The sequence below is a fragment of the Mobula hypostoma genome, chromosome 4 (genome assembly GCF_963921235.1).
Source record: "Mobula hypostoma chromosome 4, sMobHyp1.1, whole genome shotgun sequence".
NCBI classification, from domain to species: Eukaryota; Metazoa; Chordata; class Chondrichthyes; order Myliobatiformes; family Myliobatidae; genus Mobula; species Mobula hypostoma.
Genome location: NC_086100.1, coordinates 179,023,610 through 179,049,719, shown reverse-complemented (window position 1 = coordinate 179,049,719; position 26,110 = coordinate 179,023,610). Strand labels below are relative to the sequence as shown.

The window sequence follows — 26,110 nt, the reverse complement described above, 5'->3', positions numbered from 1 at the left end:
TTAAGGTCATCTTCATCTACGTGAGGTACAAAAAGACCAAAGGATAGTTATTGTGTTTGAAAAAGGACAGTAGTGAACAGCCAGGAATCGACAGGACAATGAGCCTGTAAATAGTAGGGAAATTCTAAAGCTCAGGATTTATGTAAATTTAGAAAGGCAGGAACTGATTGGTAGTCAACATGGATTTGGGCAGAGGACCCTGTCTCACAGTGGTGCAAGGAAATTTGTGAACCCTGCAAAACTTTCTCTATTTCTGCATGAATGAGCCAAAATATGATCAGATCTTCACATAAATCCTAAAATGAGATAAAGAAAACCCAATTAAATAAATAACAAAAAAAAATTATACTTGTTCATTTATTTGAAAAAAAAATCCAATATTACATGTATTTGCTGGGAAAAGTATGTGAACCTTTGTTTTAATATACTTAACAACTAACTCAATTTATACTTTGCACAATAACCAAATCAGAGAATAAAGTGGACATGTGGACATCATAATACAGTAACTGAAACAAGGGGATTTCATTTACTTATAAACCATTGATATGGAAGTCAAGCAGGATGCAATCTTTCTCAAATATGAATCTGTTTTATACTGTTCAGTTCATGGATAGAACATATGGACAAAGGATCAATGTACCATGTTACAAAGAAAGACGATGAAGTAGGATAGAGTGCTCGTACAATTCAGTTGAAATTTTCCCAGCTCTTGATTTTTTTTCATTATTGGCTGATATTTGGAATAGAGGATCTCGATTACTGGAACAGTGTGGTAGTGCTGGTAATTTTAACAGACATTTCGAAGAATAAAAAAATTAACAAATAAGATGCATGATATAATGAGTAATTATCTTTTTATTTCACTATAGATAACAATATTTAAGTTACCATATATTAAAAACTGTACATCGACTCAGCAAAATTTGCTACTTCAAAAAGGACTGAAATTTAAGGTTCAAAAGATGTTTTCCCCACCCCAAGCAAAATAAAATACATCTCTGCATTTTCTCTTTAATAAAATTGCCACTTTCAGTTTAGAAAAATAGTTCTATAAAAAGGTGCCATATGTATAGAAAAGATGCAAGATACAATAATTCAATTCTTTCCTTCCAAGTGTAGTTGGAAGTACAAAAATGTAGATCTTCATATGCTACTTCATTAAAAAAAGGTGCTTTTTATGTATTAAAAACAGACTTTTCCTTTTCTCTTGCACCAAGACATTCCCATAAATAAGTTCAGAGGAATTTAATTAGGTCACAACTTGCAATGAAGTAGTTATTCTCTTTACTGCCTTCTTTTCAACAGCAGCCTCGTTAAGGAGCTACAAAACGAGCTGAAGAGATTTAATGGAGATTCAAACGGAGTTAACAAGCTCAAGCAAGGCTCCCACAGCGCCAAAGTAACCCTACAATAACAAAATTGATGTTACAGAATACAATTTAAAACTAAAAACAGCAAATATAGACAAATTCTTCCTTAAAATCAAAATGAGAGCAGTAAAGCAATCATTGAATATGCCACTTTGAACACATAAGCTTTGATGTTTTATACCAGTGCCTTGCAGAACCTGCAGACTTTGACATCATTTAAGTTTGTATGTAATGAGATTAGAATTTTTGCCACAAAACCCCCAAACTCAGTTTACAAAATTACAGGCATAGCTCCACATACCCAAATCCAAACAAAATCCTCCATGAGAAAGTTGTTCAGCATCAATAGCATTTTTAAAGTTCATATTACAAACACTCTTTGTCGGTAAAACATGAAAAAGGGGAGTATGTTTCAAAAAATTTACTGCATCCTGATAAAAGTTTGGATTTAAAAAATTACATGCCTATTTTTATGAAGAACAACCAGCTATATACAAGTGGCAAGCAATATTTGAATTTTACATGATCAAAATCTACACTAGGTTTTCAAATACTACCTCTACCAAACCAAGCCACAATTAGCTTTTCAAACTTAGAATGACAAGAACAATTTCATCATTTAAGACAAGGCCACAAGACAGAGCAGCAGAGTTAACTCATTCGGCCCATTGAGCCTGCTCCACCATTCCATCACGGTTGGTTTACAGAGCATAGAGAGAGGAGGTGAAGCGGCTAACGGATTGTTCCAGAGCCAACAACCTGTCTCTGAACGTGAACAAAAGAGATGGTTGTGGACTTCAGGAGAGCCTGGAGCAACCACTCTCCGCTGAACATTGACAGCTCCTCCGTTGAGACTGTTAAGAACACCAAATTTCTTAGTGTTCACCTGGCGGAGAATCTCACCTGGTCCCTCGACACCAGCTCCATAGCCAAGAAAGCCCAGCAGCGTCTCTACTTTCTGAGAAGGCTGAGAAAAGTCCCACCCCCCATCCTCACCACATTCTACAGAGGATGTATCGAGAGCATCTTGAGCAGCTGCATCACTGCCTGGTTCTGGAATTGCAAGACCCCACAGCGGATAGTGAGGTCAGCTGAGATGATCATTGGGGTCTCTCTTCCCGCTATTACAGACATTTGCACCACACGCTGCACCCATAAAGCCAACAGCATTGTGAAGGACCCCACGTAACCCTCATACAAACTCTTCTCCCTCCTGCTATCTGGAAAAAGGACCAAAGCATTCGGGCTCTCACGACCAGACTGTGCAACAGTTTCTTCCCCCAAGCCATCAGACTCCTTAATACCCAGAGTCTAGACTGACATCTACATCATTATTATATTGTAATTTATCCTGTGTCTATTGTCTTATTATTTATTGTACTGCCCTGCACTGTTTTGTGCACTTTATGTAGTCCTGTGTAGATCTGTAGTCTAGTATAGTTTTTATGTTTTACGTAGTCTAGTGCAACCTTGTGTTGTCTCACTTAGTCTAGTGTAGTTTTGTGTTGTTTCATGTAGCACCATGGTCCTGGAGGAACGTTGTTTCGTTTTTTACTGTGTACTGTACCAGCAGTTTATGGTCGAAATGACAATAAAAAGTGACTTGACTTGATTATCCCTCCACCCCATTCCCGGCCTTCTCCCCATAACCTTTGATGCCTTGTCCAATCAAGAACCTATCAAATTCCACTTTAAATATACTTAATGACAGCCTCCACAACCGTCTGTGGCAATGAATTCTACATATTCACCACCCACTGGCTCTAAATTCCCCACCAATTTACCACAGGTCTAATGATATTTTAGCTAATTTATTGTTTTTTTTTTAAATCCATCTTGGTCGGGAATTCAGATTCTTCATGCAGTCACTTATCTAAATCAGAATACATCAGAAGATTCAAACCCAGACAATATTCCAGAGTTGTTAACTATACTGCAAGAGGCAAACAAGTATGCATCATGATTGTTATTAACAAAGAAAACTGTCAGAATAACAATCATGCAATCTTGCTATGTAGCGTCAGAATGTCAATTCATCTATGTAATTCACAGATACAGAAGTCCTTTTCAAAATATTCCAAGTAAACTTTCTTGAAAGAAAGAACAGCTCACCTCATGTTCCATAAAGAATGCCTTCAATTGTCCCTTTGACCAATAATCCAAAGCATAGGCCAATAGCTTCATAGATAAAGTATTGATCCTTAGAAAGTTACCAACAAACACCACTCTGTTAATGTTCTAAACAAGAAAAATTATAAGCTTTAGGCACAGGGGAAAAAAAAAACAAAATGCAAGTTATTTGAAATGAAGTACACATTTTAACTCCAAAAACATAAATGAGGACACACAAAACTGAATTGTAAACTTCAGCAAGCCACACGGGAAAAATGTACAATTTATTTCCTCCAAGAACTCTGAAGTTTGTTTTACCATTGGCATGTCACAATAATGAAGGATAGATGATTGAGTTTGGCACTTAAAAATATGAGTGGAAGGGTATGAGGTATTTAAGGGAAGAAACCTGAAGACTTTAAATACCTCTTGGAAAAATAGCTCTCCTCAGTATCCAAAGCTGAAAATCTTGGACCTTCATGAGGCATAGGGACAATTACCAGAAAGTCGACTAAGCAACTCAGACTGATGTAGGAGTAAAGAATTTCAATGTTCAGGGCACTGGCATCATCATTGGAAAAAGGAATTTATTCACTGGGACAGGATTCACTTGAAATAGATTGGGATCAATGCCAGTGAAAATTAAACAATTAGATCTGTGGATAAGGCTTTAAGGCAAATGCTAACAAGACAGGGGAGGAGTGCACACAAGAGTTCAAGTCACATTTAAAAAATTAGGACATAATAGCAACATGATTAATTATAATCAATACTGTCAGAGGAGGACATGTCATACAGAAATAGAGTCAGATAATGGGATAAATGGCAGAATGTTTGTAATTAATCTCTAGTGAATACAGCATGCAGATAATGGCACAAAAAGTGGATATGATTCTTTAGCCACTACAGAAACAGTTGCAGATTAACCAAGATAGCAAATAAAATATTATTGGAAATTCAACTTAAAAACAGACAAAATGAAGGAAAATTGAGATGTACCCATTAATATCCAATTGGATATGACAGTAAAAAAAGAATAGCTCAAGAAGTAATAGAATCAGTTTGGGTGGAGCCAAGTAGCAGCATTAGACAGACAAGATAATGATGGGAGCCACCCTTCCCCTCAGGCACGGTGATATAGGGCGTAGTATAAATCTGGGAAGAGGTGAATGTTACAAGTGTAATATAGTAATCATGAGGACCATAAATCTTAAAAGACTGGACAAACCTTAAATAGTATCATAGGGAAGGAGTACTCCAGATTACCCCCTGGATCAATGTGTTGAAGACCTACTAAGGAACAGGCCTTGGTTCTATGTAATGGTTATTAATGAATAACCTTGAAGTTCCAGAGATTTCAGGAGAGATCACTAAATTTTAAAATTTTGTATCAATATTAAAAACAATTTAGTTCAATCTGAATTCAGAGTTGGATACGGTAGGTAGGGACACAAATGCATAGAAAAACAACTGAGGAATTAACACATTGAGCCTTTTAAGGGATATATAATAAATCGGACTGATATTTAATAAAAAATCAGAAGTAGTCCAAACATGGCTATCAAGAAATTAAAATGCAGTACAGTGGATTCTAGTTTATTGGATCATCAGTTAGTCAAGGCAGCTGCTTATTTGGGACAATTTTTAAAGAACAAAAATAATCATGAAAACAGTTGGGATTTCCCTTCAACAGGAATTCTGCAGATGCTGGAAATTCAAGCTACATCAAAGTTGCTGGTGAACGCAGCAGGCCAAGCAGCATCTATAGGAAGAGGCGCAGTCGACGTTTCAGGCCGAGACCCTTCGTCAGGACTGATGAAGGGTCTCGGCCTGAAACGTCGACTGCGCCTCTTCCTATAGATGCTGCTTGGCCTGCTGCGTTCACCAGCAACTTTGATGTATGTTGCTGGGATTTCCCTTGTTAATTCAAAATACTGTCACCTAATTGTGACAGCAGACTGTTAACAGTTTCTAACCAGCGCCAGTCACATCCACTACCCTGTACTTAGAGCAATGTTTTTAAATAGCATCAGTCACGTGTGTTTCTGATCAAAAAGCAGTGATTTTTGTCACCGATAGTTGGCGAGAAATAAGCATTAAGACAATTCCAAACTGTTTTGCTCACTGCAGTTTCAAGCATTCAGGCTTAAGATGCCAGAAACAGCTGGAGTAAACATGAAATTATTTCATTACTTCAAGTTAGGAACTACAAAGTATTTGAAGGTATCGACAATCAATTTGAATGTTACAATATGAAGATTTGGAAGACTCAATCATAGAAAGCATTGTTTGAAAGCAATCTATTATCTACCTACACTAGGTTGTAGTGATTTTCTTCATTTACAAAAGAATGTGCCAGCATACACTGGATGAATTCCTCTGTCGATAACTATTAGAAACTAATACAGTTTTAGAGAACTGTTGTAGTCTTGATAGTGTTTTAACTTGTTTAGTGTTTCAGTTAAATACATAATTTGTTACTCGGTTATATGGTAGTTTGCCTTTTTTTTTTATACCTTTTTAAACTATTTCCATGAACCTCTGACTTTTTGGGGCACCTGTGTAATTGGGCCAAAATGTTCCAGTCCCAATGCATCTATATAATACTAAGACTCTCATGCTGTGTCTGTCTGCTTGTGACCTCCAATTAGCGCAAACAGTGCATTACAGCGGCACTTCTTTTGGCTAAATCGAATTAAAATGCGCTTACAGAATGCAGGCAAAGTTCAGGGTTATATATTCGTATAAAATTGTTCATTCACAAAAATCAACAGGCTCCCTTTTAACCCAAGAGCCGATCCGACACCATGGAAATCGGGACGCGACAGCCCGATGCATGCAGATGGCCAGCCTCAGCAGCGACACCTACCGGAGCAAAAGGGCAGAGCAGCTCTACTTTGAGGGGTCACATTCTGCTAATCACCATCAGCATGTGCAGGATTGGGACAGATCTAACTGCCACCCATCAATAAGAGATAATTAAATCTTATTGTAATGACATACTTCGAGACACCCATAAAACTCTTTGCTGCAGTCAAAGGACAGCGGTGACTATATCACGTCCATTTAGGAGAGCGCCAACCACATCAACAACAATAATCAGCATCCTTTGGTGTTACTGCTTTGTATCTTCTATCCAGCATTAGGGTAAAAAAAAATGGTCAGCCTAATTATGCCATGTGGTCAAGAGAGGATGCCGAACGTCGTTGGGAAGCGGCAAGGAGAGGGAGAGAACAGGAATCGGATGAGGCCAGGGCCGCATGACTCCAGGATCGAAGAGTCAGGACAAAAAAAAGATGAGAGAAGAGGAGATAGGAGGAGGGGCATGCACGTCTCCAGGATCAGAGACAAACAACAAACAGAAGAGATGAAGAGACGGGGGATGAAAGGACTGCATGTCTCCAGAATGACAACGAGATGCACAAGGGTGGCAGATAAACCAGAAATGATGCCATCAAAAGTGTCCTTTGTTAAATGAGGAGCAGCTATATTTGCATTGCTACGCGTTGTTCTTCTTTAATGAACTGAGGTTTTCCACTTCAGTTTCCAAAGCAAAGCAATACCAATAGCATTCAGGAAAATTTAATGTTCATTCTGGTCACATCAGACTGCACTACCCTTCTCTCAAAGGGTGCCCCAACAGGTCACTCCGTTGTCTAGTCCCAAATAACCAGAATCCACTGTATTAGATCAAAGGAAAAAGCTTTCAATGATACAATAACTGCAAAGGATTGAAAAAAAAAATCAGAATTCAGAGGACCACCCTGAAATCAATAAGAAGCCAATGAACATCAGAATGTAAACACTATAGAGAAAAGCTTAAATAACATTGGATCGTTGCAGGCATTTGGAGAAAAGGAAACAGCTCAGAAATTAAACTAATGTCTGTCAACATGCACAAATCTTCCTAGAAACAGTAAATAGATCTATACAGTACAAAGAGTTTAAAAACAGCACACGGAAATGAAGATGACAACTAGGCATGGATTGGGGGCTGGTTAACAAACAGTAGAAATATATCTGGACCTGATGCCCTTATGCATGTCACTAAAATTTAGTATGGTTACAACAAGCAACTCGCATGGCAAAACACATTAGCCTTCAATGCAGAGGGTTTGTGGACGACAATAAAAACATACACTGAAAGAAGGTTCCAGAGAGCTTCTAGAAGGCTAATGAAAATGCTAAATGCACCTTAAAAAAACAGAAGGCCACGAATAATGGGTTGAAGTGATAAAGGCTCATGTATTTGGAAAATTTAATATATAATGACAACACAAGCAGCTTGAGCAGATTAATCAGTGTAAATTAAATGCAGGTCTGCTTTTCAGTCATTTCCAGGAGGTAATTCACTTCGAACACCAAAGGCCAATCGTCTAAACGTACTGAATAGAAGTAATCATCAACTTAACAAATTTCTTAAGATCTACTAATTTACTAAAAGATGGAAGTATACAAAGATCTTAAATAATTTAAGAGGGATGAAAATGGTGCAGAATGTCACACAAGATCTCATATAGACAAGCTTAAAAAAATTAACATGCGAGATTGTAAGACAATTACAAAGCATACACACAACAAAGCAATAATCTGAAATGCATTAACATAAAACATGAAAATTATAGGAGAAATAGTGCATTAACAGAAAAATCTTGAATTTATACACATAAACAGAAGTTTAAAACTGTTAATAAGTGTCTGTTAATCAATTTAATCACCTCATTTAACAGATTTGTTAATATTTTGATTTTGTTCTGAACAGCAGGGACAATGTCTTCAACAGATTTGGCTGCCAAAACATGATGAAAGTAGCTTTTTTCCAGCTGGTAGATTCTTCAGTATTTTCTTGGGATCTTAACTCACCCCCTCAAATCATTAGTACCCAACTGCCTTGCTTTAGAAAAGGCTTCACCATTGTAATCGCGATGGCAATTACCAGCTAGTTAGTAACAGGCTGATTATGTTGTTCGTAAACATCATCAACCATAATGAATAGCTGTCAGAAAATTCTCCTGGAAAGACCCATAAAGAATGAACATACAACCAAGTGAAATAAACGATACAATCTATAAACATACAGCTGTTATCAAGAGAATAATAGAACTTTGACCAAATTTCTTAATTTAGACCAACTTATTGTAGTCTTTTCAGTCTTAAGATAATTAATTCATCTGTGGATGTAATTGAAGGGTCAAGCTCCTGCTTCAGGAACATGGTTAGGCTTTAGAAAGTTTAAAAAATCCATAACATCAAGCAAGTTATGATGATGGGCTAGAAAATTATAGATTCTTTGAACTTCAATGGGAATGATCAAGGTCAAACCAGATGAAGTCTTTGCTAAGTAGTGATTTAGGTTTAAAAAAAACACACCAAAATTTCAACACAAGGTTACAGTTACTATTCCTGGTCTGCCAAATATGAAGAACCAATCAGATGTTGCAACAGATTAGCACTCTGGTGGTTCCATGTAAGTCTTAGACAGTTTACTCATTTTGATCATTGTGAAGTGAGGTTAAGAAGCTCTTTAATAGACTGAGGCTCTACAGTACTTTAAAGTTGAGCTGTTAATATTTAATCCATATTCTTTATCTGGAACTTCATTAATCAACTTAAATATTTGCATTTCTACCCAACTGGCACTTGCAGTATAGGCCCTGGTGCTTTCATAGCCCTGTACAATGCTGCTTGATCTGGATGCTACAAGGCAGCACTGTAAAGAAGCTGAAAACACAAAGCAAATTTTCTTCCTTTGGAAAAATCCCTATTAGTTTGAATGAATTCTTCAAAAACAAAGAACTGACAAAGCTGAACGACTGGCCCCTGCATAATGATTTAATAATTTTAAAAGTTCTCCACATCGCTACCATAGCAAAATCTTAAATATTTCCTTTAATTTTAACTTTTCTGAGTACATTTTTAATTAGACAAACATTTGTTTAATGCCAGCCAGATCCACTCAACGACTGTACACAAATAGAATTTATGCTGATTCTTTCACATTACAGACAAAAAGAGTTTCAAAACTGTTCCAACCTCATTGAGTGCACACATCCTGGCTATGGAGCCAATGTTGTTTGTGATGGTGACCAAAGTTGCTCTAGCCAAATCTTCTTTGTTCACTGCTTCCCGTTTTTCTTTACTCATCATATTGCCAAAACTAGAGAAGGAAACAAAGGTTCAAACTGCGTATTTTGGAAAGATACAATTGATTCAGTTCTATACTACCAGTCCCTCTATTGGGGCAATCCGATAATTTTAACTCCAATTACTACAAATCATTATAAACTGCTGTTATCACCTGGAAAAGCAAATTTTTTTTTTTTTTAAGACTTGAGGATTAACACGTCATCTGAAAACCTCATAACTTTGACAGCTATTGCATCTTAACCCACCTCCTAAGGCATTTTTTTGTTTCTTTTTAAAACAGCATTTAGTGTGCCCCTATAAAAAAAGCCACAATTATTGTAATGCTGATGGAACCCTATACATACCCTCTGCTTTAGATCATGTTCCTATCCTACAAGGATTGTTTTCACGCTCCTGGGTATCTAGTGACCCCTAATGGACACTGCACACAGAATTAGGTTCAGCTGTGATACTGTCACAGTCAAATAACTTATGTACTCTCTGTTTAAAGAATTGGTACTTGATCAGAGTGTAGAGATCAAGTTAAAGTAATTAAGCAACACCTGGATCAAGTTAATTTGAAATCTGATGCTCCAAATACAAAAATCTTCAACAAGACATTACGCTCTTTCTAAATGCAAGGAGAATATTTCAGGAATAGAAATCAATGAGCTATACATAGGTTCTCATTTCTTCCTTTTAGAAATACCTTTCATTTACTGTGCAGTTTTTTAAAAAATCATACATTGTTGAAAATCTGCATATAGCTTGAAAATATTTCAAAAATGAAGGAAATTTAAATTGCAAACATTTGTTGGTCAACACAAACTAGATTTTCTTTTAAAAATACTATATTTCCTTACAAGGGCAAAAATAATCAAAGAACACTCTCACCTGGATGCCACAGCCCAGCCTGGAAGTCCAAACCTGTCATAGTCTCCACCATAGATATCTCTTACTAATTTATCTACCTTTGTACTTTCTCCAAGTGATGCCATTTCAAGGGCTTCTTCAAAGGTTGAACAACCAGTCAGGAGGCAGCAAAGACCGAGAAAGGTTCCACCACCAAGACTGAAAAAAACATTTCATGAGGTGGGTTAGGAAAAAATTTTCAATCCCATATCTTACATATTATTTGTGGGCAAGCTTAAACAATTTTTTCCCCCCAGTAACTTGTTATACAATTACTATTGCAATTGCACCATCTACTGGCATGCTTTGAAAATAGAAGCGATGAAGATGAATGTATGTATTATAGAGATACAGCATGGATCAGGCCCTTCTGGCCCAACAAGCCGCACCACCCAGCAACCCACCCTATCAAACCTGAACCTAATCACAGGACAATTTACAATGACCAATTAACCTACCAACTGGTATGTCTTTGGAATGTGGGATCAGAATCAGAACTCCAAACTCCAATGCCCCAAGTTGTAAAGGCATCTCGTTACTGTGGCCATCATGTTAACCACCTTTAGCACATCAAGGAACATTTTCTGATCTCTTAAGATTATGGTATATTGATATTATAACAAACAGCATTTCAAATTATGCTTCCATCTACTGTATTCCATGGCTGAAGTTCGCTGAGGTGCTAGATGCAGCCACAAACCTCTGACTGCTTGAGCATTTCACTTCACAGTAGGGAAAAGAAAAGATGAAATATCAGCGCTTCTATTCCAAGATAAAAATCTTACCCAGAAAAAAAATAAGTTTCCAAACACAATTACTTTGAATAATAATTGCACGAGCAGCTTTGGTGTAAAGTGTCCCAATCTTTTAAAACACTCATCCCCAGCAGTAATAGTGACTGGGTCTGAAACAGAGCTGCTGCATGGAGATGTCTCATATAGAGACAGCAGCAACCTGCACAGCTGTGCTGATGGTGGAGGATACCATCTTTAATTGGATAATTGAGTTAATTAGCTTTTGGTTGGTCTAGGGGGAGGGGCTTAGCAGTTATAAGCCTCAGGTTACCAAGGCTTTGGGGTTAGTTTTCTTTTGTGTTTAGTCTGAGGGTGGCTATATATATTGTTTTGTCTGCTTACAAGCAGCTAGAAAACAAGAAACCTGAAAGAACCCAATTGAAAACAGGAAAGACCAACACCCAATTCACAGACAAAGAGGAAAAAAAACTCAAATCATATAAACTGCAACAATTCAAATCAAATTGAGTCCAGAGCTCCAAATCCTTTCTTTCCAGTTTTTGTCTTGTTTTGAGGTAAACAAAAGCACCTCAGTCTAGTTTTGCGACTCAAGCCATCTTGTTATTTTTCTTAAACAACTGACCCACAGTTCTTTGTGACACAGCGCAATGGAATTACATTCAGACTATTTTGCATCTGATAATTTAAGCCATATAAATGTTTAAAGATAAACATTACAGATACAAGACAGATTAAAATATCAAGTCTAGGTACCATAGTAATTAAAAGTTGGACACTGGAGGAATAAACTGATTTTAAACGTCTGACATTTAGCGGAAATTTTAAAATAGCATAATTTAAAGCATTAATTTTAAAACATAAGGATGAACTACTGTAACTAAAGCAAAACAAATTTAAATTTAAGATCAGTAACCTATTGAATTAAATGGCCTTTACCACTTATACTGCTGACATGAAGGTGGAGGCTCAGATATCAAGTTAAATCAATAGAAATGAGACGAGTTGCTAGGATCCTCAGTGAGGAGCACAGCTGCAGCAACATTTCACTCCAGCATATTCCCGATTTTGTTGCAGTGTGTAGAATAGCAAGACTTTGATCTGGAGCTTGATCTGCTGCTTCAGTTAGTGTCATGCTCACCAAAATCAAAGCAGTAGCAAGCATCCCGTCGGCAGACCCCCACATTCTTCAAATTCTCAATATAGAATATTGAGCAGTTCAGCACAGTACAGGCCTTACAGCCCATGTAGCAACCCTTTAACTGACAAAGATTAATACAACCCTTCCCTACCACACAGCCCTGCATATTTCTTTCATTTGCATATCTAAGGATCTCTTAAATGACCCTAATGGTGGTCTCCACCACCACACCCCCCCCCCCCCGGTAGGGTGTTCCACGAATCTACAACTTCGTAAAAAAAGTACCTCTGGAATGCCCCCCTATACTTTCCTCCGATCACCGTAAAATTATGCCCCCTTGTATTAGCCATTTCCACCTTGGGTAAAAGTCTGGCTATTCACTCGACCTATGCCTCTTATTGTCTCGTACACCTCTATCAAGTCATCTCTCATCCTCCTCTCCAAAGAGAAAGCCCCAGTGTGCTCAACCCACCCTCATAAGACATCGTCTCTAAAGCAGAGGTTCCCAAACATTTTCTTATGCCATGGACCAATTATCATTAAGCAAGAAGTCCAAGACACCCCAGGTTGGGAATCCTGCTCTTAAGGTTTCACGTCCTTCTTAGGCAACCAGAACTACACACCTCATGAAACAACAGTTTATGCACACGTGTTAAATAGAACAGAATATTAAAGTTATATTCTCTACTCATTATATGGGCATTTCAGGCTGCCCAGTGAAACAAACACTACTCTAAGGCATGGCAATCACATTTATTTTAGAAGTATCTGCTGTACTTGTTGCTTACCTGGTGCCAGTTACCCGCTTGTAATTATCCTTCGAGTATACAGCAAGAATACTGACTCCTGATCCGATGTTCACCAGTAACAATGGATACGGATTATCCAAAGCACATGCCATTTTTTGGCATCTTTCTCGATCAGTTGGATGTTGAAAGTAGTAGCACTCTGCACACCCATTGAAGCCTACTGCATCAATGTACATCATTCCATGGATAAGGCAGTCAAGTTCATCCAGTTTTCGAAGCTGCAGGTTAGCAATCTAGAAAATTTTTTTTTTTTAATATACACAAACCAGCTTCAGTATGAAGTAACACTTGCAACAATTTTAAAAAAGTTTTTATCCCAACTATTTTTCTTCAATCCAAGTTGCTACTGAAAATGATATTTTTCATTTCCTTCATAGAGCTCTAATCTAGAGGAAGTACATGCAGTAACATCCAAATCCATTATAAAAGTATCATAAATCCTACCGAAGAATTCTCATAGTAAAACTTTTCAAAACTAGAATTTGCGTGTTGATTACTGCAAGAATCTCAAAACCTGTAAATTACATGATTTAGCAATGTAATGTCACCAGGCTACTCAAGTAGAAATATTAACTGTAAAGGGGTAGAAGTTACCTCACTCAATAAGCAGGCATCAGCTCAGCAAACCAGTGAATACTACTTTCCTCTCATTGTGGAGCAGATTAAATGCAGAATAAAATCTGCCAAGTTATTTGATTTATCCACAGCCATTTCAATGGAACCAAAATAGTGTGACTAGTCAAATACCAACCAGAGCAGGGAAATATCTGTTTTTACTGCTTTATTTCTACTTAACCTTCAAGTACCTACTACAGACACTTCAGTGGTTATTTGCTGGTTTTAAAATCAAATCTCCAATACTTTATATTAATTCAATTGAGGATAAAAAGTCAGATCAGATTAGAATGAAATCCTATTTAATAAACAGCCTGCAAATTTAAACCTATTGATTAATGATAGAACATAATATGGCAAAACTCTCCTAAGCATGAAATGATTGCAGGAAAAATCAACTAAAAAGTTAGGAAAACTAAATGGTTATTATTAAGGTACCAAAAGCACACAATCATTTAAGATCCAAATAAAAAGGGGAAAGGGAATGAGAGTGACTTATGGGACCAGAACTTCAGCTTGTAAATTCTAGCATAGACTGCTAGGTCTCATTTCATACCATCATCATTCAGATCACCCAAGTGTGCTGATGGACCTGTATTTTTTTTTTTTTGCAAGATTTACATATTCTAAATTGAAAAAAGAGCAAATGAATAATATAATTACATTTATAGTCAAATGCACTTCTGGGATGAGATGACAGACTAAAAATCCAGAAAGATCATACAGGTTATTCAATGAACTAACTTTACCAAGTGTCCTTGGAGATTAAATTGTTAAACTCATTTCATCAATGCACACGCTTAATAGCTATGGCAATGATCCAGCGAGCACAACCTCCAATTGTTCTTCGCTGATAGCAAAAAAACCTCTGCAAGAAAATAATTACTGCAACTAAGTATGAATCTAAAAATACTTAAATTATTTCAGTACAGCAATACAAAATTCTTGTAAACATAGAAACATAGAAAATAGGTGCAGGAGTAGGCCATTCGGCCCTTCGAGCCTGCACCGCCATTTATTATGATCATGGCTGATCATCCAACTCAGAACCCTGCCCCAGCCTTCCCTCCATACCCCCTGATCCCCGTAGCCACAAGGGCCATATCTAACTCCCTCTTAAATATAGCCAATGAACTGGCCTCAACTGTTTCCTGTGGCAGAGAATTCCACAGATTCACCACTCTGTGTGAAGAAGTTTTTCCTAATCTCGGTCCTAAAAGGCTTCCCCTTTATCCTCAAACTGTGACCCCTCATTCTGGACTTCCCCAACATCAGAAATAATCTTCCTGCATCTAGCCTGTCCAATCCCTTTAGGATTTTATACATTTCAATCAGATCCCCCCTCAATCTTCTAAATTCTAAAGAAATCATTATTTAAGTCAGCAACCTTCAAACGATGCACATAACCTGTACATATCCGGAACGTGGGACGAAACCAAAGCCTCCACGAGGTTTTGGGAGAACAGACAAAAATCCTTACCTTCAGTGACAGAACTGAACCAAGGTCACTGTCACTCTAAAAGCGTTATACTAACTGCTACACTACTGTGCGACCCCAAATTTTAAGAAAATCTATTTGAAAATGAAAACAAGTGCAACATGACACAGGACTGGCAGCCGGGCAGACAAGAATTTTATAATGATGGATTTGATCTTACGCATACACACACCCCTTAAGAATTAATTCCTACCCACCTCCCGACCCCAGGCACGCTCTTCACATGATTTCAGCCTCATGATCAAATAATTACCAATTTTCCAGTCTGCAGACAAACATTTAAATGAGTTGAGGTGGCAAGGATCTTCAACCATGCAAGGATCACAACCCTAGTTTAAAAACTACTGCTGATTTGTCCATTAAGACTGAGACCAAGTGAACTGAGCTAAAGACAGGAAAACAATTTAGCAGATTAATACACGTGGCTTTGGATTTTGCTAAGAGAAAAGAAAATATACATACTGTCCGTAGGTCTGGTTCAAATTTGTATGCCCCGCCTCCAGTGGCACAGAGAGTTGTGTGCAAACTTGAGAAGTGTTTGGCATTGCCCATCTGAATAAATGCTGGCATGTTCTGAGTAGGAAACCTTATGAAATGCAAATTGCCTTTGCGTCCACAAATAGTCAAGTCTTTGAGTTCAAGGTGCACGTCACGAATCCCTGTTGATCCATAAGCCACATTGGATGTCAAATATTTTCGTATGCTTCTTAAGTTTTCTACTTCCTCTTGCTCTTCCTCAGCAGTGATGTCTTTTGGCTCAAAGTAAACCAGTTTCACCAAGGTTCCACCAATGTCCATGCCAAACCAAGGAAAGGCTACAAAAGAAAAAAAAAGGCAAGATTTCTTAACAGAAGAGGATCAAACAATGAGAACAGGAGCAAGACACCTGGATCTTCAAGGCTGCTCCTACATTCAGTGAGAACACAGCAAATTTGTTACATTAACACTACTTTCCCATCCTTCAAGTCAAGTCTACTAATATGCATTGGATGAACTCAAGCCTCCATAAAGAAGCTTTCCCTCATCTTTCCTAAATGGCCTAGCCCTTATTCTGAAATTGTTTGCCTCCTCAGCAGGAGGAAGATCCCACACATAGCCTGTCATACCCTGGTCAGAAAGAATAGAAAATGCTGTCAAAAGGTCAGGCAGCATCTACGGAAAGAGAGTGTCAATGTTTCGGGTTAATAATTTTTTGTCAGAACTGGAATGGACAGGAAACAAGTTAGCATCAAGTTACAAAGAGGGATGGATAGAACAAAGACAGTACCTCTAACAGCAAGACCAGCCTGCATTGAGGATAAAATATAAATAGCAATTCGATTCATAGGGGCAGATAAAGGGGAGAACATGACCTATTTGTGGATTTTAAGAATAATTTAGGGGAGTTAGAGGAAAAATTATAATTAAAGAATACAAGAGCTGGAAAATGCAGGTGGTGCACAGCTTTGTCTTCTGGGATCATGGGAGACAGAAAAATTAAGATATTATGCAAGAATGCAAGAGACCAAAAGTTACAGAATTGAATAGAATCTCGAAAACCACAGAATAAGGTGCTTTCCTCAAGATCACCCTGCGCCTTTCTATAATAGTGCAAGATGGCAGAGTGGGAAGAGGAACAGGAAAACCCAGGATCATTCCTGTGGACAGTAAACTGGTGCTCCTCAAAGCAGGCATATGAAGGGAAGAAGTTAGAAGAGATGCAGAACTTCATTGTTACATGGGAAATCTGCCACAAGACAGTAATTGGTGGAAATCAAAAGGATGACAATGGAGTCATGAAATGAATAGGGAAGGGATGATCCCTTAGAAGTGTCAAACAGGGAAGAGAATACAAGCTGTATTTGGTGGTGAAATGATTGCAGGCAGTGGAAATTGCTCAGAATGATTTGTTCAATTTACAGACTAGTGGGTGGAAGGAACAGGTGAGAGGAAAAAGGCAGAAGATTCTGATGTTAACAGTTGAGAGTTATCAACTGTGGCAAAAAGGAAGCCACAATTCATTGAGAAATATTTCAGAGTCATGCATGTAGAAAGTCAACTTCAAAGCAAATAGACAAATTTAGAAAAGGAACTTCTTAGCAGATTGGGAAGTATAGCCAAGAAAACTTAGAACATTAGGCTCATTATGGAGGCAAGAGATCCAGAACAAGAGCCAGAGAAACTATTTGAAGGCAGGAGCAGGATGTAAAATAGTGTAAGCAATGAAACAAGTCCCCCACTAGTGCACCAATACATTTGGCACAGAAGCACCCACAAAGGCTGAGCGGATACATACTGATCCACATATCATACAAAAAAAACACATTGCTTGGAGTCCATGCAAGTCCCCTTACCACATCCTTGATCTGAGTGGAGCTGGAGAAGTTACTCAATATAACAGCCCCTCACCATATTTAATAAGCTTAGATGAGATGGTCTCAATATTAGAAGTTCAGAATATAAAATTAGACTACTTATTCTTGCTTCACACAACAAAACCATCCTTTGTACTGGTCCAATGAATCTCTGTTACACTCCACTGACTGAAACTGTTTCTTTTGCTTTAAGGATTCTAAAACCATACAAATTATTCAAGAGGCTAGTCTCATTAAGGCTAACTATAGCATATACGCTTGTACTTATTCACTCTGCTGCCACTTTCAGTGAGTACAGCAAAGTCATTCTATTCTTTAGTACATCATGGGGTGCTACCATTCATTGGGAAGTCTAATAGAGATAGGACACAGATGATTTGTTCCCTCCCCAGCCAAATCTTTACTGATTACAAAAAATTGACGTTGCAAACACAAATCCCTGTAGCATCTCATTGGTCACAGCCTGTTCATCTGCTTTAGTCTGCTTTCTGTCTCAGGCCAATTCCTATTCCATGTCTGCACACAGCCCCCAATTCAGTTTAACTTGGTTAGCCATTCACTAGTGTAAGGGTTCCCAACCCTTTTTTTGTGCCATGGACCCCTACCATTAACTGAGGGGTCCGTCAACCTCAAGTTGGGAACCCCTGCTCTAGTGCAACCTTCCAAAAAGCCTTCTAAAAATTTATCAGCTTACCAACCTCTTTATATTTATCACATCCTCAGAAAGAAGAATTAAATAAGCTTTTAGTATAACAATGTCCCAGATTTTTCTGATGGACAAATTAGGAGAACAGGTCATTAAGTAATCATTTTATTATTGTCATGTGAGGGCAGTGAAAAACTTGTATGTACCATTTATAAATGGCAATACAGCACTGAGGTAGTACAAGGAAAAATACTAACAGAATAAAGTTATTAAGACAGAGAATGTGCAGGCAGACAATAAGATACAAGGTCACAAGGTAGACTGTGAGGTCAAAAGTCCATTTTATACAAGGCAACCATTCAACAGTTAACATGCTTTCAAATTTCGAATGGTGGTTCAGAATGGTGATCTGCACTCAGAGCTGAGGCAGCTGAAACTATTGAAGTTAAACTAGAGGTTAATCTCCAGAGTATACAGGCACCCATGGGCTATAGGATGAGAAAGCAGAGTGCTTAAGCAGCAAGGGATTTAAAAAGACAGATTAAAGATTTAAAGATGAGGATTTCTTGGACTAGAACTATCATAGTCAGAAGCAGATCAAGAAATAGCTAGATAATTCTCAATTAATTATCTTCCCTTAATGTGGTACAACCATCTTGACAGAGAAGTAAAGCTTCCCCTGGGACCCAACAATCAAATTTCCCTTAACAGACTTACTAACCCACTCAGATCAAGATATAATACATTGACTGATGACAAGTTAAATGCAAAACATGGCCAGGCCAACAAGATATCAAAAGTACACAATTGCATCTGTAAGCCTCAAGACTAGAACTTTCTGGAAAAATCCACAGACCCACACTCACCGAAAACTGGTTGGCTTGAATGGCTTATAAACTCCAGAAAATACACAAAAGTTACTGTAACATCTCTGCGTACAAAGTATAGCCTTAATTCACTGAGAGTGGATGTGGGAAGGACATTACCTGTAGTGGCTGAGTCTAGGACCAGAAGGCATAGAATAAAGGGAGGTCCTTTTAGAACAGAGATGAGGAGGAATTTCTTTAGCTACAAGGTAGTGAATCTGTGGAATTCATTGCTACGGGTAGCTGTGGAGACCAGGTCATTGAGTGTATTTAAAGCAGAGGTTGACAGGTTCCTGATTAGTCAGGGCATGAAAGGTTACGGACAGAAGGCAAGAGATCGGAGTTGAGCGGGAAATGGATCAGTCATGATCAAACGGTGGAGCAGACTCAGTGGGCCAATGGTTTAATTCTGCTCCAATGTCTTATGGTCTTTTTAATTTTTCTGGTTATTGAATTCAAATACAATTCTAGTTGGTGTTATTTAAGGAAAAGTACCATTCCCAAGTATGTCAGTATGCACTAAGGTAAATTGCACATACATCCTTTAAAATATCAAAATTACAGCAAAATGAAATATAAAATAGCTGGTCACATCCAAGCAAGCCTACAAATGTGGAAATTTATGCCCCAGTGCACATACTGGAAATACTAAAATTTTTCATTGCAGAGGGCATCAAAAATCCCAAGTGAACAAAACATAAAACAGTAGAGCACAGAACAAGCTTTGTCTTTTAACTGAATGCAGAAATAAACTGATTTTCTTCTGCAAGTACCCATGTGTCTACTTGCTTCTAAAATCCCTCCATCAAATCTGCTTCCTCAACTCCCACCCCCACTGCAATTTATTCTCAGCACCGACCACTCAAAAAAACTTGTCCAACCCCTCCCAATAACTCATAGCCTCTAATTCAGGCAGCAGCCTAGTGAACCTCTTCTGCGTCCTTTCCAAAGTTTATAGTCTTCCTGTAATGGGAAAACCAGAATTGCACATAATACAGAAAAGTGTGAAGAGAAAAGGAGACAACTATGTCTTATTCTTTACTCTTTTCCATTCTTTGCTCTGCTGCTGTTCAGATTGTTTTAACATCACTGGCATGTATTGTAAAATTTGTTAATTTTGCAGCAGCGGTACAATGCAATAAATAATAGAAAAATGAACTGAAGTATACATATATTAAATAGTTAAATTAAATAAGTAGTGCAAAAATAGAAAAAAGTAATCAAGTAGCGTTCACAGGTTCAGTGTTTATTCAGAAAACAGACGACAGAGTGGAAGAAGCTGTTCCTGAATTGTTGAGTGTGTGCCTTTATTTTTCTGTACCTTCTTCCTGATGGTAGCAATGGAACAAGGCATAACCTGGGTGATGGGAGTCCTTAATAATGGATGCTGCCTTTTTGAGGCATCACTCCTTGAAGGTGTTTTATCAATTATCCCTGGTACATTGAACCTAGAGTGTGAAAATGGGCCAATGTATTGCTGTGTGTTGCTACAGTGCTTCACCCTCAGTCAAGGATAATCATAATCAATGCTGACTAAATTATTTTCAGGTGATGCATTAACTACCACAATATGAATACAAGATTGCACCATCACGAATTACTCTTACAGTCACATCTAATCCAGTGAAGTGACCAATGCAGTTCACAACAGGAAATGATTTTCATACATTTATCGAAATGATTTCCACACATTTAGTCCTTCAACAAAATGGAGATTAATTCTGAAGAATAACACAGTGAATACACACACAGTCTAGGTGATGTAGATTACACTGTATCGTGGATTAAAATTTATCCTCATTCACTAGACTAATATTTTTTCTCAAAATGCAAGTAATAGTAATCCATTCAATGATAAGTGCTGGATAACTCATAGCAACTAATGAACCAATTAGATTCCAGCAACAAAAAATAAGAAAACCCAAATATTCCAATATTAAAATGTTATAAACAAAACCAGAATGGGTCAAGGACTGATATTCTTTAACTATCAACACTAAATGCAGTTTTGTAACAATATTACAAGGCCAAATCCACACCAAGTAATTATTGAAATGATTACAAGCAGGTTTAAGAAATAGGGCCTCAGATTAAGCAGCAAAAACAAATCCCAAATGTGCTGGCAAACTCCAACTAGGAAATCATACTCTGACACTTCAATCAAATCAAAGTGGTAGAAATATTCAACAACACACACAAAATGCTGGTGGAACGCAGCAGGCCAGGCAGCATCGATAGGAAGAGGTACAGTCAACGTTTCGTGCCGAGAAATAGATGCTGCCTGGCCTGCTGCATTCCACCAGCATTTTGTGTGTGTTGCTTGAATATCCAGCATCTGCAGATTTCCTCGTGTTTGCAAAATATTCAAGTTAGGTCTGATCCAAGAAGGCATACCTTAGGAGGTTTAATGATGCCTAATGGCGACTGCTTTGCTTGCATCTTCGGAAACAGCTCTATTTCCATCTTTAATATCTCTATTTTTCCCTTTCAGGGTTCTTTTGAAGACCCTGACCTGGAGTTACACACTGACTACATTTCTTTGCGGGAATGGGACCCACTCTCCGGGTTTCACAACTGGCCATTGATCGGCACGCCAAGGGCTCGGCCTAAGAGCTCCACTTGCCTTCGGAGGACCAAATTTTCGTGGCTCTGGAGGGGGGCAGATCGGGGGGGGGGGGTGGGGCGGTGTCCAAGCAGAAGACCAGTGTGTCGTGGGAGATGGAAGATCTAAGGCTGTGTGCCCAGAGACCCGAGATGTTTGGGCACATAGCTCGTAAAAAGCGACGCAAAGGACTTTTAACATTGTAAACCAGCAAGTTGTTTGTTATGTCTCCCCTCACGCTGGAAACGGAGGTACCTCTTTCTCTCCTATTAGGGAGAGAGAGAGCGCTTGTGGTATGTCAAATACCGGGTGAACAAGTAGTCTTTGGAGTACTGCAAGTCTGTGTCTTTGCTGTTGTTTTGCTCACGCCATTGAGTGCTCGATGGCGGTTGCCAAAGCATTTTTTTTGCCGGTGGGTGGAGGGAGGACTGTTGTTTGTTGCCGCTTACACATGGGAGGGAGTGGAGCTGGGGGGCACTTTGGGGTTCTTACATTTAACTGTTGTTCATTCTTTGGGGGCACTCCTCTGTTTTCATGGATGGTTGCGAAGAAAAAGCATTCAGGATGTATATAACATACATTTCTCTGACATTAAATGTATCTTTGAAACCTTTGACAGCTTTAAAAAGATTAAACATCAGAGTTGATGAAACGTCAGCCTGAAATGTCACCTTTTTATTCCTTTCCATAGATGCTGCCTGACCTGCTGTTTTCTTCTAGCATTTTGTTTGTGTTGCTCTGGATTTCCAGCAACTGCAGAGTCTCATGTTCAGACATTTCATCGGTTCTGTTTCTCAGCCTAAATGTTGTTTCATTAACATTGAGCTGTTGCAGCATCTTCTGTTATTAATATATATTTATCTTTAATTCTCTCACTATGGACTCTACAGAATCCAGCTGAGAAAAGGAACACATCTGAATAGCGGCACAGCATTTGGATGAGATGTTTCCTATGCTGAGTCAGTTCAAGACCAGAGGACACAGCCTCAGAATAGAGGGGTGTCCTTTTAGAATGGAGATGGAGGAATTTCAAGGAGTGATGAATCTGTGGAATTCGTTGCCACAAGCAGCAGTGGAGGCAAAGTCTTTATGTAAGGCAGAGGCTGATAAGGTTCTTGATTGTGCAGGGCATAAAGGGATACAGGGAGAAGGCAGGAGATTATGGCTGACAGGAAAATTGCATCGGCCATGATGAATTGGCAGAGCAGACTCAATGGGTCAAATGACCTAATTCTGCTCCTATATCTTATGGTCTTATTCCAAAAGCAGGACAGGGTTGACAAATGGCAAAGTAGGCATTTCTCTGTAGTTTTTGACAACTATTTTGTTGTTTCATCCAGGTGGCCTGCTCAACAATGTTTTAGGAAGCTTCACTGCCACCCCCCCCCACCCCGCCCCACCACCAAGTTAAACTTAGTCTGGTTGCAAGGCTTAGGGCAGGGCAATGGAAAGTACAAGTGTCATGAGTGAACAGCAAAATATTCCAACCTCATCTATGGGATCTGTACTGCATCGTAGAGTGTTTGAAAGCAAAAGCAGAAAAGTGTGAGAAAATGTTATTTCATCAGCTGCTTCATCAAGTCAAGAGAACTTTGTCCAGCACAGTAAAGTCTAAAGCAGAGGCTCCCAACCTGGGGTGCACACACCCTTGCTTAATGGTATTAGTCCCTGGCATTAAAAAGAGTTGGGGACTCCTGGTCTAAAGCAACGCTCGCATGAAATCATGAAATTCAGAATTCCTCAACATTACCATGGGGCACATGGTCTCCAAACTTTCTGCCAAAGATCAAGGACAGAGCTCATCTTATTACAAACTAAGATTTCAGGATCTGACCCATAAAATTTATGCCAGCTGTCAGAACAATCATTTTTCCTCTCTATTTCTCCAGAGCTGATCTTACTCATATTTACAACAATGCCATTCTGCATTTCCTGCAGTAACCTACCGTGGGGATAATTTACCAAATAACCCATCAGCTAGCACACCTTTAGAATATGGGAAGAAACTACAGTGCCAAGGGTAACAGATCAAGTTTCACATTAAGCGCATCGGAGATTAGGACTGAACTCAGGTTGCTGGAACCAACAGGCAAGAGCACTACCTGAAGATTCCCATGTAATGAAATGAAAGTGAAGACTGGTAGCACAGGTGGGCCGCTTGTTTGTAGGGTTGTTCGCTGACAAACAAATTCCCACTTTCAGTTAGTCCTGACAAAGGGTCTCGGCCCGAAACGTCCACTGTACCTCTCCCTATAGATGCTGCCTGGCCTGCTGCGTTCACCAGCAACTTTTACATGTGTTGCTTGAAATTCCAGCATCTGCAGATTTCCTCGTGTTCCCACTTAATTTCCCACCTTTTTGCTGGAATTGCTTAAATGTTAAAAATCTACCCATCTCAGGCTTCAGGATACTGATGCACAGATTTGCAAAAATTTACTGCCTTCCATTGAGAATCTTCTTATCTTTGCCCAACCTCCTCATTCCATTATTTCTAATCTCACCAATTTTAAGAAACAGCCTTTCAGATTCCAGCTGATCCAGCCCAGCATGGTTGAAAATACTCACTGAAAACTGTCACAGGAAAATTGAGGAAGCCCTGTATTACAGCGAGGAAACTGCTGCCTCATACAATACAGCACCATGAAGAATTACTCTGCTGATACTGCAACTCACTGCCATTCCAGTTACAGAACTCCCCTTGTATCTTACACACACACAAATCTCTAAAAGATTAAGGATGCAGTTACCAGCGATGTGGCAGACACTTCCCATCCCCAAATACCAAATAGAAGCGGTTGGTAAATAGATAATTGACCTAAACGGTACAGATTTTTCTTCACAAAAGCCAAAACTAAACTAGATAAAAAAAAAATTAGAATAACCCAGCAGACTATCGGTACCCAATCGCCCACCATTGAGAACATCTACCATAAACGCTGCCTGGGCAGGGCGAAAAGCATTATCAAGGATGCATCTCACCCTAACTATGGACTTTTTACTCTCCTCCCATCCAGTAGGCACTACAGGAGCATCGGCTCCTGCACCAGCAGACACAGGAAGGGCTTCTTCCCTGAGGCTGTGACCCTGCTGAACCTCACATCACATTGCTAAGCAGTATTGCACCCATATTGTACTGTCTCAGTACTTTTATATTTGTGTGCTGTAGCACTTACTTTTTATTCGCAGTTATTTTGTAAGTAACACACATTTCTGGTTAGATGCTAACTGTATTTCATTGGCTTTGTACTCAGCACAATGACAATAAAGTTGAATCTAATCTAATTAACCCATATTTTATTCTAACTTGTTACATAAATTAACAAAATTCAAACTCACCAGCTTTCATGATGGGATTTGATTTTCTGCTTCCAGTATAAATACAGGTTTCTAGATTACTTCCAGTAACCAATAATATGCAACTATACGAAAGCTGCCTCCCATAACCTTTTTTAAAAATTGCTCTGAAATATAGCCAGTACATTCGTATCAAACAAACAGTAAAACGATCTAGCAGCTCTTAACCCTAATGTGCCTCGAAATTATTTTAACATCCAAGCTGAATTTATTAATAAAGGGGGAAAGAGCAAGATTTAAAATAAAATCACACGGGGCTCATTAGACTGCAGCATCAAGACCATTCCCCACCCCGGGGCGCTGGTCCCATAGACACTCACGGGGCCTGTTCTTCTTGGCCGATTCCCGGCGCTGTTTCTGCTGGCTGCTGCCCGGCATTGAATCCCTACCAGCCGCCGCTCGACCCTCATCTGGGCCGGATTCCGAGGCCGGCGTCCCCTGCCCGGCCGCGCACCCCCTCTTCACTGCCCTCTGCTCCTCGCTCCGGCCGTCATGATAACCGTTCACCACTGGTTTGCTGTCCATTATCCAAGCAGCCTACGTTAAGCGACAAACAAGGACTCAACCGGTGACTTCGACAGCCGCCATTTGAACGGCAACAACCCTCCGCCGCCGCCCCATCGTTAGAGCACCGGCTAGACACCGGAAATGCTCTTTGATTGACAACAGCCTCTGCCGATCAGCACTCGTCAGAAATTGTACGTTAACCAATCAAAAAAAGGAGGCGGCTTCATTTTTGTAAAACACGTAGAAATAATTTCATACGTCATCTGAGTATCTTAATATTATAAAAAGTAAACGAATTTATAGGTACAATCGATAATTGCATCCAAAGGTAAAAACACAGGATTAAATTGCTTAAAATTCAATTCTATTACAGTCCGCCTGTCCACCATGTGATTGACATCTAATGAACCAATGGCTGGTGGCTCTCTAGTTCCTATAGCCTC

The 26,110-nt window shown here is 38.9% G+C and overlaps 1 protein-coding gene and 1 long non-coding RNA gene across 4 annotated transcripts in view; one reads left to right on the top strand and one right to left on the bottom strand.

The window, feature by feature from the left end:
* Positions 1 to 23,145, top strand: part of LOC134345824 (uncharacterized) — a 44,957-nt gene extending 21,812 nt beyond the window's left edge. For both annotated transcript variants that reach the window (XR_010017772.1, XR_010017771.1), the window contains exon 3: positions 21,696 to 23,145. This is a non-coding gene — a long non-coding RNA (uncharacterized LOC134345824). The remainder of the gene's footprint in view (positions 1 to 21,695) is intronic.
* On the bottom strand, positions 839 to 25,800 carry LOC134345823 (pantothenate kinase 3-like). Of its 2 annotated transcripts, none has more exons than XM_063047096.1 (7): positions 25,481 to 25,800; positions 15,801 to 16,153; positions 13,205 to 13,458; positions 10,506 to 10,682; positions 9,519 to 9,642; positions 3,486 to 3,611; positions 839 to 1,408 (listed from the first exon to the last, which is right to left on the bottom strand). In XM_063047096.1, the coding sequence occupies exons 1-7, from the start codon at positions 25,683 to 25,685 to the stop codon at positions 1,358 to 1,360; spliced, it is 1,290 nt and encodes a 429-aa protein (XP_062903166.1). In that variant the 5' UTR covers positions 25,686 to 25,800; the 3' UTR covers positions 839 to 1,357. The 2 variants fall into 2 exon arrangements, with proteins under 2 accessions (XP_062903166.1, XP_062903167.1); XM_063047097.1 differs by lacking the exon at positions 25,481 to 25,800 and adding an exon at positions 25,143 to 25,424.
* Between the last annotated feature and the right edge of the window lie 310 nt (positions 25,801 to 26,110).

Coding starts and splice junctions, on each gene's coding strand:
- LOC134345823 (XM_063047096.1), bottom strand. CDS start 25,685: ATGGACAGCAAACCAGTGGTGAACGGTTATCATGACGGCCGGAGCGAG. Junction 16,154..25,480: donor GGCCAAGAAGAACAGGCCCC/GTGAGTGTCTAT, acceptor TTTCTTTTGTAG/CCTTTCCTTGGTTTGGCATG. Junction 9,643..10,505: donor GGCTGGGCTGTGGCATCCAG/GTGAGAGTGTTC, acceptor TTCCTTCTCTAG/TTTTGGCAATATGATGAGTA.